Source organism: Nycticebus coucang, chromosome 9 (genome assembly GCF_027406575.1).
Source record: "Nycticebus coucang isolate mNycCou1 chromosome 9, mNycCou1.pri, whole genome shotgun sequence".
In the NCBI taxonomy this organism is placed as follows: Eukaryota; Metazoa; Chordata; class Mammalia; order Primates; family Lorisidae; genus Nycticebus; species Nycticebus coucang.
Window position 1 is genome coordinate 66,742,455 of NC_069788.1, and position 12,882 is coordinate 66,755,336.

Genomic DNA, 12,882 nt, shown 5'->3' on the forward strand with positions numbered 1-12,882 from the left:
TTTTCTTCTAAGTCTAACTCAGATGCAAGTAATAGTCATCTCACCTTTGATGCCAACTTGGAAACAGAGCTATATCTTTGATAAACCAGAGTTTGCAGTAAATTCAGAGGAAATCAGTATCAGTTTAGCTAATGTTTTCTAGTGGTAGAATGGTGAGGAAAATTCTTTTGGAATCTAATAGTAATTTTATGTTAAAAATCAAAATTGCATTGCTTTTCCTTGTTCTTGTATTTTAAGACTATTGCACATTTCCCAAAGGCTTAGAAATTTGAATTAGGAAGGAAAGGTGTCAGAGAGAAAAGGAGACGAGGCAGAGAAGGGTCACTCTTGGGGAAGCTGAAGTCCTGCCACTTTCCTCTAAGGCCGGGCAAAATTAACATAAGACCCAGCATGTATTAAACATGTACATGTATTAGGTGCTTGATATTTTGCTTGTTGGTATGTTTACTTGTTTAATGTTTCCAAACTTTAGTCATTTCACTCTCACTTTTATGCATTTTGCTATAACTAGGTGCTACCTCCAGTATTATTTACTTAATATGACTCCTTACATAGACTTTCATTCGCCTACTTTTTCTTGCAGTGCTTGTTCTAAGCAGTAGTCTATAAATATGCTGGGCTAACTACATATTTTTATTTTTTCAATTACATTTGTTTCTCTTTATGTTTTTTCAAAGCACAAAAGTAAATATATTATTATTATGAAAAAGTTCGGATATTACCTGAAAAAGTCACATACATACACGTTTGTGAAGCTCCATTTTGTTTCAATTGCATTGAAGAGGGGAAAGTGAGGCAAAGAGAGATTAAATAACTGGCCTAACTTTACGAGCTAGGAGAGGGAAATTGTAGCTTGAACTCAGAGCTGTGTAACTCTAAAATCCAGGTCCTAAAAGACTATGACATTCTCTAGCCAATGCAGGAAACAATTTCATTTAACCTCCCCAATTTTGTATGTGTCACAATTGTAACCTTGTAAAATTCCAGATGTATATGAAAGGGACAGAAAGTAAACATAAAAATTTAAATAGTTGTGTAGAATTGATGTTATTTTCCTTTTTAATTTTTGCCAAAGGCTTTAGTATTACCCTTGACTCTTTTAATTGAAAAAGGATACATAGATATAGAAGATAACTCCCTATTTAGTCTGAGTATTTCAGAGGTCCAATTAAACACCAACGTTCATTCAGTGGTTTTATATAAATGTGCATGTCTACTTGCTTACTGAGAAATGCTTGAAAATAATAACAATGTTATTGACCATGCACTGATTATGATGTGTCAGGCTCTCCATCTCTGCCTCTGCTAGCATAGGCACAGAGGGTGGTACTGAAATTTTTGAAAAAAAAAAAAAAAAAAAGATTTATTTGGGCAAATGAGGAGGGAGAATTCTTTCCCAAGCACCTGTGAATTGTTTACGCTAATTGGGTCATGGTTGATGCTGGCTGCCTCTTTACTCTCTCACTCACGCACCTTATGTGAAGAGTGGGAGTGATTAATTAGAATTATTTCATTCTATTTTCATGTCCTTTTCTTCCTCTCATTTTCTCATTCTCTCATTTTCTCTCTGTCCCTCTCACTCTCATGCCCTACTTTATGTATGAATCCCGGATCACAATACCTAGCAAAGCAGACCCTTGCTTGGGGCAAAAAGCAGAGAGAGCACTGGGTGTGTCAGTAGATTGCAGGCACCAATCTTTCTTTGTGTACAGAGAGTTGTCCTGTACTCAAGGCACGCTCCAGAAACAGAGCTCGGTTTCATGGTCATCCACATATCTGCAGAACTGACAGGCTGGCCAGCTCTGTGAGGGCTTTCTCAATCTGCCTTCATTCTCATTTTTCACATAATGTTCCCTGTATTAAACAGGGTTTGGAGAGCCTGGGTGTGAGCAATTAGAGGTCTAAAATGGAACGTGTGGGAGGTTAGGAGGGTAGGCTGGCTGGTTAGTTTGTCATCCGTGAGTGAAGCACAGCGTGCTGCTTCCTGGCTGTAGTTTATAGAGAAAAAAATACCAAAACCCAAAAAACAATGTTTGTAAAGGGTGTTGGCTTGGGGAATCACAAAAATATGACTGGAAACTATTTTTTAATGTCATCTGAAGCATTTCTCAGAGACAAAGTTCTGGAAAATAGTATGATGACACATCAACTACTTGGGTAACGAACCAAAAAAAAAAAAAAAATTCAGGCCATTGCTACGGGGAGGTAGGAGAAGTGGCTCCTGGTATTTGAGGTACTGGGCCCAGTAGGACTCTGGGAGCACAGGGGAAGAAGTCTGATTGGTAAATGGAAAAGGTTACAATCAGTTGGTAGTCATGCCTCACGTGGGGACGGGCTTGCCTTGTAAACACTTTTCCTGCCTTGGTCTTTCAGGAGAAAATCAGACCTGCAGGTTCAGGTATGAACCATACATAACCCATAATATTAAAGTCTCAGGGACAGGCACAGGGTGGAAGACCACCAGGTGCCCAGTAAGCAAGACTCGCCAGGCTTCCAGCGAGTGGCTGTCAGAGTATGTGTGTGTCCCTGTGTGTGGCTTAGGTGGGTGCCTATAGATACCTTCCGTGGAGTCTGGCTAGAAGCAGGAGCATGAAGGTAGCTGGTTTGAAGATCAATCAGCCAAAAAATATGAGGGCTGGACTAGGCACTAAAGGTCTAAAGGAGGAAAGGAAAAGGGGATTCTCAATTAAGACATGGCTCAGAGCTGGTTTTCCTGAACACGTGCAGAGCAGCTTCTGAAGCAAACTCCAATTCATTTCAGGAAAGGTGAATAGTCACCTATTCCAGAACTCTACTTTTAGGCAGAATAAAAACTCAGTCATCATGGACTATTTATATCAAAAATCCCTTCCCAAAAGAATAATATTTAGGAACCTCTGGAAATCTATTTTAAAAGGTTATTTTCATTTTCAATAACATACCTAAATTCCCCCTACTGTATTTCTTTTTGCTTTTGCTTTTGTTGTTGTTGTTGTTCCTTATGTCTAAAGAGGAAATAGTAGTTCTCAACCTTCCTACTGCTGCGGCCCTATAATACAGTTCCCATGGGTCGCGACCCACAGGTTGAGAACTGCTGTCTTAGAGGAAATGTAACTGAGTTGACGACTTTCTTCCATTTCCTGCATCTCTTTGTATTCCAATATTATTGTTACATGTCCTTCCATTTTCAACGAAAGATTTTAATTCTTTAGCGGTCTTAGAAGGTTCTGCATTTCAAATTGTGAATCATCAAGCTCTTTCCTTGAATCCACGCTTTCCCTTTATAGTGAAGATTTAAGAATTTTTATCCCATATCAGTTCAATAGAGATACTTGATCAATCCTAACACTTCTACTGTATACTGAAGATAATAGCAGAGACAAGGAAATGGTGTTTTAGGAGATCACCACTGTTGCGGTTGGTCACAGACACTTAAGCAATCAGAAAAACCAGGATGGATAGTTAATCAATAATAACAGACAATGTACTAAACACTTTATGGGCTTAACTCATGTAGTTCTCAAAAAGCCCTGTGGACTCCAGCTGGCATTGTCTCTATTTGGGCGAGGAACTTGAGGCTTACAGATGTGAAGCTATTTAAGTGAGGTCACGCTTCTGGTATGTGTTGGAGGCAGAATCATAGACTATGGCAATGGCTATAATGTAGAGTGAACAGATTGCTTTGGAAGAAAGGCCTAGGAAAGTCAGGCAAAGCTTCCCAGGTCCAGGAGGCTGGGTCTCACATTAGGCACAGCAAAGTGTGTAGCATGAGCACATTATGTGTTGGTGACTCTTGTTAATTGGATGCTACCAAATGTCTTTGTCTCTTTGGGCTGGGCTAAGAAGTCCCAGGGGTTCAGAGTTTTGGTTTAAAATACATTTAACTCAAAGCTAAACATTCAAAAGCCAGCTGTTCTGACAGATTTCACAGGGTGGGAGAAGAGTGGAGGTGGGAGGGCGTTTGGAGGGAAGCAGTTAAGAGAGGGGGGTTTCAATGAATTCCTCTCTATTTCCAAAAACAACTTGAAGAGACTCTTAGCTGCTCACTGTGGCATCCGTCAGTTGTCAAAACTGGCATTTCCTTTTGTTGAACAAGACAATGTAGATGACAGGAAAGGTGCATTATGACAAGTAATAGTGAGTACCATGCCTGGTTCTAATGCCAAGAGTTATTTAAAATGATAAAAGAGGGGAAATTGTTAGCCGGAGTCATAAATGTGATTGCCTAATGACTTCAGTCAATTGGCTGTCTTTTAATGTACTTCCCCTTTAGAAGGTAATTTAAATGTCTAAAGATATTGACGGTCTTTGAGAAAATAAATCTGGCACAGTGGAAAGGGCATGGTCATGGTAAGCTGAGATCTCCATCCTTCCTACATAGGCTGTGTGATTTGACTTGGGCATATGCTACTCTGGCCATTAGCGTTCCCATCTCTGGAAACATGGTTTAGTCAAGAGTTACCTTCCCTGACCTGCAGAGTTGATATTATCAAGCTGACTAGATACCGCTGCAAGGTGCCACTGTCAATGGCATGAAATACTTAAACAAAATAGGTTAGGCTTTGGAGTCAGATACACTTGAACTTCAAATCCTGGCTCTACTGCCATCTAAATACAGAGCCCTATTCAAGATACTTCACCCTGTCCATCTTCAATTTTCTAGTTTTCAATAGAAGCATAAGAATTCCTTTTTCCCAAAGTTTCTTTGAGGATCCACACGTACAAAGAACAGGCAAAGTGCAGCCCATGAGACATAGTCCTGTACTGAAGTCCATTTGCATACTTCCAATGGTTTGGTAGTTCAACTGTTTTTCAATTGTTCACTACAAAATTATATAGTTGGGTGTGAAGGATATCATTGCCAGGAACCTGAAAGATGGGTGACCTCAAACTATGTGATGTCAAGACATGGAAGATATTTGAAGCCTTGTGTATCTCCAACATCATGAATTCTCCTTTCAGTTAAAGGAGACTTTCACACGACTCCCTCTAGGTCAGGATTTACTGTTGACAAATTGCCCAGTAAGAGAAAATCAGGAAATCCTCCTTTACTGATGGGAGTAAACAAGATGATTCTTGACATTTTTCTGTTCTCTGTAATACATCATGTTGCTGGGAGCAGAATCCCTGGATAGGAAGGTGATCTTCCCCACTTTGGGGTCAAACCATGGAAAAGTAGGGATGGCAGAATATAACAGGTTACTTTGTTCAGCAGAACAGATCCCTGACCTTTGAAAATCTCAGGGACTTTCAAAAGACTATGTCTCATAACAGATTGTTTTTTTTTCTCTTTTCCTTCTTCTTATCTTCCTGGATTCCTCTTACCTTAACTGGCTAAAACCGCTTCTACTCAAGGGTAGGCTTTTACCATTTTCCAAGAACACTTTTTCTTTTCTTTTTTCTTTCTTTTTTTTTTTTTTTTTGCAGTTTTTGGCTGGGGCTGGTTTGAACCTGCCACCTCCGGCATATGGGGCCGGCGACCTACTCCTTTGAACCACAGGCACCGCCCCCAAGAACAATTAAAAAAAACAAGTGATACCATTAAGAACATTATAATTCTGGTAATGTTGTTTTGGATAAACACTTTGGACATAATTAATACAGAAAGTGCTGTTTTCCCAGAACTTCGTAGATTTGTATATAAATTGATCTAAAGGCTATCATTTGGGAAATGAGAGAAAGAAACTCAGATTTTCTTGCCTTGCCTTATAAAAATATTTACATTTATAAGAACACTTGAGGTTGGCGCCTGTGGCTCAGTCGGTAAGGCGCAGGCCCCATATACTGAAGGTGGCGGGTTCAAACCCAGCCCCGGCCAAACTGCAACCAAAAAATAGCTGGGCGTTGTGGCAGGTGCCTGTAGTCCCAGCTACTCGGGAGACTGAGGCAAGAGAATCACTTAAGCCCAGGAGTTGGAGGTTGCTGTGAGCTGTGTGAGGCCACGGCACTCTACCAAGGGCCATAAAGTGAGACTCTGTCTCTACAAAAAAAAAAAAAAAAAAAAAAAGAACACTTAATCAGTCTATAGAAATAAATGCATAATAAATGAGAATGGACAACTCAATAATCACACAAATTAGCCAACCGAGTCTTGGGTCACCCAAGTCCAAGGTATGTAACTCCATACTACACTTCCACTTGGACCTTATTTTTAGAAGAGGTGCTCAAATTGGGGCTACTTGACCTTACTAATGTCCTCTGCACCTGACTGGTCTGGCTGAGTGGAGAACTGTCACATGGTGTGATTCAGCAACAGTACATGAACCTAATTACCCCAAATGCTACCACACTGCCCTCCTGCCACGGCCATGGTTAGATACAGACTTGAGTCCTACTCTCTCACCTGTGTGTATTGGTTTAGAATGGGAGGGGTGCAGGCCAGGGGCCTCAGCTTTCCCCCAGAGCCCTGTATCCAGCTTAAGGGTTGGCTGTCCAGGAAAGATGAGGAATCTGTGCAAAATGGAAGGAAGCTACAGTGGAGGACCCCATGAATTCAGTGACAAGCCCCATGTAATAATAGAAACGGAGTGCCAGAAAGAAGAAGGCTCCTAAGGTGACAGGTCCTAGGTAGTGGGACTTAGGGAAGGTGATGGAAGGAGTAGGGCTCCCATTTTTAAAATAAAATGAAGGACAAAATGGAAGGCGAGCACCAAGAGAAACTTTTACTATTTCTCAAATTTTCCCTGTGTTGGTTTTTAATAGGACAAGAAATGGATCACTGTGTTTTAAATTTTATTTTAAATTTCTGAATTTTTGTTTCTGCCAAAAATAGGTTGGACTTTTAGCAGGCTTCATTATGAAGTCTCAAATACAGGAGGATGGCCTTTTGCCAGGGAAATGTATTTAATGGATTTGCTTGTGTGTTGTTTTTCTTATGTGGCAGATGCTGTTTTAAGCACTTAGCCATACCTCATCAATGCTCTTACCAACTTATGAATTAGGCACTATTCTTGTTTCCATTTTACAGAAGCGTCTGTGACTACTATATTATTCTGCCTTTAACACTAAGGACAGTATTCTGCTCTGGGGTGAAAGAATAGAAAACTGGACTAGGGGACAGGTTCTTGAAGGTGGTTCCTAGGCCAATGTGCAAACTCCGAGGCCTTACAACTGGATTTCAGGATGTCTAGGGGTTTTGAAATACTGACCTAGAGGATATATCAGGAACCTCCACCCTCCTGTAAGTCCAGGGTTCCTTGATTGGAACATCATCCTGAGTACCCCGAGAGTAGCGGGAGCTTGTGCTGCCACCTCCCATGTATTTTCCAGTCCTTCCAGCTCTGGTGTCTAAACCACAGTCACTGATGGTGACAATTCTGACCACTCCGCCCCCAGCCCCATCTGCTGACAAGCAGCAGGCTGCCTTGATTGAGTCCCCTGAGCCTCCCACAGCCTTCCTGCTTCCCTTCCGTATAAACCTGGCACCCACAGTCTTCTTAAAGGCTTAAACTGTCTCTACTGAAAGACCAAGTGGCCATATTTATTCTCTGTCACGAACTGGTGCTCCCCTTGTCTGCTCTGCCCACAGCTATGCAGCTCAGGTGGACCACCCCACTGCAGAACATTATTGTGTCATTCAAGTTGAATGGACCAATGATGTAGCCACATTTAACCTTGGCAATGGTGGTGGACCCGGCCTGACCTCATACCCTGCTCCCTTCCAGTCCCTGTTCTACATCTACTTCCAGCATCTTCTTACTTGCAGGCTCAGAGTAGGCTGGAGGTTCTGGCTAGTCTCCCAACCTTCTCCTTTCTTAGTTACACTTTTATGCCTCTAAGTGTGACTTCCTACACCCAGAGTCTCCCAGAGGTGAATCAGCTATTGTATCATTTTTGCTAATTTAACTCTTCTGATGAGCACACTGACCCCATCAAATCAACCAGATCCCATTTCCAGCCCCTCTTGGCTTTACAACAGTAGCAAACCAGTGGTTGCCGCTGGTCAGGGACATGGGAAAACAAATTGTCCCTGAACCCCTCCCCCTGGTATGCAGCTAAGAAGATGGGGTCATGGCCTAGAAAATGGAATCAGAGAAGCAGGCTTGCAAGCCCTGGAGGTCACCATGAGAAATTTGCTGGAAAGGAAGAAAAATCAATTCAGAAGATCACTGGGGAAAGCCCAGGCAGGATATTATCAGTGGCCTGTGTGAAGTGCCTGTCACCATCTGACAGAGAAAGACACCAGGTGAAAAGCTGACTGCATTTTCTTCTCAGCTCTGCTTTGTAATTTCTAAGAATTAGATTGCTTTTTTATTTAAAAATAAAATGGATGTCCCCCTTCTTAGTGTACTGTGTAACCTGCATCACCTGGGATGTGCCTGTCATCGGGAAACAAGCTGGAGCCTCACTGACCACATGGGAATATGTAATAAAAATGTGCACATCAGCCACACTTCCCCACAGGCGCTCTCCTCACTGCTCCCCAATGTGCACTGCTAATTCTCTGAGGCGGTCACTGAATTCATCTAAAATAGATAAGGCAGCTACAGAAGCTTGGAGCTTATCTCAGGAGCCCCTAAGCCGGCTGGATTCCACTGGGCTAGGTCACGATGCCCTAAGATCTCTCAAGTGCAGTGGCTGCAAACTTAAAATTTGGGGGAGGGAAAAGCATTTCTGATTTCTTTCAGACGTAGTCCCTGGACACCAGGAGATGGGAAATCATTTTTTAACATAACTTTCTGAGGGGTATTTGTACCAAAAGTTGGGTATTTTTTTTTTTCACTATATCCAAGACGTGTGGATTTATTATTCTATTATATGCCTGCCTTCATTCTGGCAGCTATTTGATAAAGGTTATCAATTTAGAACTTACAGAATAAAGCTTAAAAACTGCTACATCTGATAGGGCACTCATTAATACAAAATCAGCATGCAAAGGAGAGGAGTTTCCTCTTTCTCCATGGTATTACCTTGAGCTCCTTGACTGTAGAAAAATCTTTGAGCCGACTCAACGTCCAAGAGCCTGTGAGCAGACTCAACATCCAGAAAATAATCCATTTTGGGATAATCCATCCTTGATGTTCCAAACACAGAGTTTTGAAAGAAAATGTTCACTTGGAACCTAGAAAAAGGGAGGAAATCTATAATATTTTAGACTGTCGTGTGTGTGTGTGTGCACTCTATATATTTATATATTCTTAAAAATGTTGGGGTAAGAATATTTCATCATAATAGTCCACTGTTTGACTGTCACTTCCGATTCTAAAGCCTCCCCCCAACATAGCATTCCTATTGCCTAAGAAAAACAACATTTAGACAAAGTAATAAATCCTACTCATAAAAACACAATGATCCAGGCTAAAGAGAGATAACATACCACACTTCCCTTGCTCTATATTAACTGGAAAATATGCTGTTAAATTCACACGCTCTCAGTTTTCAAAAGGTCTGTCTGATGAATGGCATCATTAAACATCAGCTGTCGTCGTTGAGTGTTGATCCTCAATTGATTCGGGGACATTCGGAATCCCCTGGAGCAGGGAAATTCGCCTGGGAATCTGAGCCTCCACTTATAGATCCTTTGCGTTTATGACACACACTGACATATTTGCTGTGGAAATGCTTTGAATTCCTTCCTTTTTAGCAATTCTCTTCAGACATTTATAAAGTGCTACAGGATCGTCACCTGCCTGCACCCAGCACAGGCTGCTTTTGAGGAAGAATTGGAGTTTGTAGAGCTGCAACAATTACTGCAGCCTTGTGATCCCTATAACATTATCATACCCTAGCCTGTCACGAAGCTAATACACTTCATCAGGAAACACTCAGCCTGTTGGGTTCTTTTCCCAAGCCTAGGTAGCCTTTCCCTGATACTTGCGCAAATAAAGTATCTCTATTTCTGCAGGATATTTTTTTGGAAAGAATTAACAAGACAAAGTCATTAAAATCAAGCTCATATGGCTAATCCATTTGGTTTCTCTTTCTAACAGTACACATTTTAATTTAAGAAACCAAGTCTGGTAAGAGGAAAGTTTTAAAAATACCCAAAGGTACCCCATTAGCAAATTATACTTACTGCAAAAAGAATCAAGGGCTACCTGTCGACAGTAAAGCAAGAGCAGTTTCAGCCAGAATGTCTTTGATCTCGCTAAACACTCCCGGTGAAAGTAAACAATTTTGATTGTTTGATTAGAACAGCGATGAATAATGCATACCGTCCACTCGACTTCCTTTTTCAGATAAAATGGCCAGAGCACGTTACCTTAGCAACAGAAGGTGACGCCAGCCTCTGCCTCTCTTTGCACCCTCCCCTGTGAAGGAAGAAAATTACCAGTTTCCCGTGTAAAACTTTGGCAGAAAACCATCAAAATCTACATGTAACCACCATGTAGGGGCATTCTCTGCATTCCCCTCTTTTCAGCAGGAAAGTATTATAGCCATTAAAAAATGGATGTATGACTTCATAAATGTATTTCCTAACCTCAAATCTCAGTTTGATTTGCAATTACAACAGAATATAATATTAAATGACAAGATTAATGCAATGGGAAAGTTGTCTGGAAATTATTGGAGGGCAGCAGTTCTTACCTTTATGCTGGCTGAAGGGTGGCAGGGGATGGGGGGAGCTCAGGGAAGGGCCATTTTAGCTAGCATATGTAAGACATTCCATATTATAATTAATACGCAGAACAGTCACCCGCATCTAGGCTGAAAATAACTCTTCCCTTCTGCGAGTCAGTCACTGGAAGAAGCTTAAAAAGCTGTCTGAAATTTCCCAGATTTTGAAAGATGCATTATAGCATAGATTTTTTTTTTTTGAGACTCCCCCCCACCTCTGTAAAAGGAAAACTAGCCAAAAAGATATATGAAAGAAAGAGTCTTGAAGTTAGCAGATACTCACCGGCACGTGTTGACCCCTTTCAACAGGACACCGTAGACCCTGGAACAAAGCTGTGCAATGCTGCCGAGCCTGCAAGCCCAAATGAACAGCTTCTAATTTTCTCTTCAATCTTGATTCAAAAGCACTGAGCAGAGGGAAGTGATGGATTTGCCCATTTTATACTGTGATGAAATGCAACCCCTCAGAAGAGATCTGAGTGGAACTGCTCTTTAGAACACATTAGGCTGCTAATTTAAGAAAATCGAAAGGTTTTGTTTTACTGTCTTTTGTGTGTTCTTCTCTCCTACCCCCTCAATTTAATTTGCATTTAAAATTATTCTCATGTCTCCTCTTGGCTCTCCAAGGCGTGGAGTTACTTTCTAATCATGAAGGCTGCTCCAGTAGGATTTGGTGCAACACCACTTTTATTCTAAGCTGCAAAACAAGGTGGGTAATTTTAAGTGTGAGCTATCTTCTGGAGTGAACTACAGAGGGCGTGTTTGATTTCACTTCTCTGCTCTCCCCTGGCTGTTCTTTGTCTCTTTGCCTCTGGTTGCTTGGTCAAATCTCCATCACAAATCACGGCAGTGTGCCTCAATGTATCCCTCTCCACCCGAATATAACAAAATAATACCAACAACCAAAAGAAACTTCGGTTAGGGAGCCTCAGGTTATTCTGATTCGATATCCTCTCTACCAAACCTCAGTAATGACGTTCGGTCACAATACTTGGAGATCTGTTCATGAAGGACACCGTGACGGCCAAATGCAAACCCTTTTGTGGGTTTTCTACAACGTTCTTTTACCCTTCGCTGAATTGGCTATTCGTACGGTGTCTGGTATAATATGCAGCCGGTCAGGTTGTTAAGATAAGACAGGCTACCTTTCAGAAGCCCTCCCCCACCACATACCGCTCTGAAGACAAGCCTGAACAGTCCCTGCTGTTTGTCTTCTGAGCTCTTCCACCCAATCAGGACAAATCAGACCCCAGCTGGTGCTGCAGATAGTTAACCCTCATGAGAGAGGAAGCTAAAATCCAAACATATACCATTGTCGGAAAGTCAACTTTGGCCTCCAAACGTTCAAAGCTTTGCTCAGACCCAAGGACTTACTTTGGTAAGGTCACATTTCTATTCAGCCCCCAGTGGGGACATGCTGAACACTTGGCATTTCCAAGAGGGGAAGGCTGTCTTCTGGTTCCTTTCACTTACTGTAAGGTGTGGGCGACAGGTTCTGAACTCTGTATTGTGAGTCTACCGAAATTGTACTGACTCATAGGTGAGAGAGAAAGAGAAGGGGGAGACAGAGAGAGGGCAAAGAGAACCCACAGGTCTCTGGCTGCTGAGCAAACAGCAGTGCAAATGCACATGTGACTGAAGAAAGAGATGGAAATGGGAAAAACAGAGTCGATTCCTGGACGTGGGCCGTGGGTTTGGAAGTCAGTCATTTCTGGAGAGTTGGTCAAGAAAGAGAAATGTAAAATACTTTACAAAGCGAAGTACTTTAAAAATAACATGAAAGGGCCATGATTTAAGAAAGCTCAGATTGGAAAATTTCAGCCCAAAGAAAGGTATTTGGAAAGGGGATGGTTATTCCCTGGCAGAAAGGGAATTCCTCTTACTATATCATTAATCACTGGGCTCTTGAACATCATTTTATCGGCTTCTGAAATAGATTTTCAAGAAATGATTTCACTCTCTTGTGAACCTAAATGTAGATTTCGTATAAGGATATGTGTGAGAGAAAATTATTTTTAAAGATGAAGAAGTATAGTAATGTTCAAAAGCCAATGTAGAAACCGATGAGCTCAGTTCTGTTTTATAACTTTAAGCTGCTCAAAAGCAACACTTGTGATGGTGCATTGTTCCGAGGAATAATAGAATCAGAGAGGTTGAATCAAGTCTTTAGACTAACATCTGTGCAGCACCAAACTATTCAAGCCAAAACATCCTCAAGGCACTAGCTCTGTAAAAATTAACTCCAACAGTGTTAACATGTCTCTGGGACCTATAAATATAGAATTATTTTGAAAAATTCCAAAGTAGGCCAGGCATGGTGGCTCACGTCTATAATCCTAGCACTCA

General features: G+C 41.5%; 1 protein-coding gene across 6 annotated transcripts in view; it reads right to left on the reverse strand.

The window, feature by feature from the left end:
- PHACTR1 (phosphatase and actin regulator 1) overlaps positions 1-11,198 on the reverse strand; it is a 544,631-nt gene extending 533,433 nt beyond the window's left edge. The window contains exons 1-3 of one of the 6 annotated variants that reach the window (XM_053602162.1): positions 10,820-11,198; positions 10,181-10,229; positions 8,889-9,040 (exon numbers count right to left, since the gene is read on the reverse strand). In XM_053602162.1, coding sequence (XP_053458137.1) covers positions 8,889-8,991 — 103 coding nt within the window. In that variant the 5' untranslated portion in view covers positions 8,992-9,040; positions 10,181-10,229; positions 10,820-11,198. Of the gene's footprint in view, positions 1-8,888; positions 9,041-9,994; positions 10,130-10,180; positions 10,230-10,506; positions 10,526-10,819 lie in introns of those variants that run through there. The other 5 variants (XM_053602161.1, XM_053602167.1, XM_053602164.1 and 2 more) reach the window with 5 other exon arrangements.
- Positions 11,199-12,882: the final 1,684 nt, after the last annotated feature.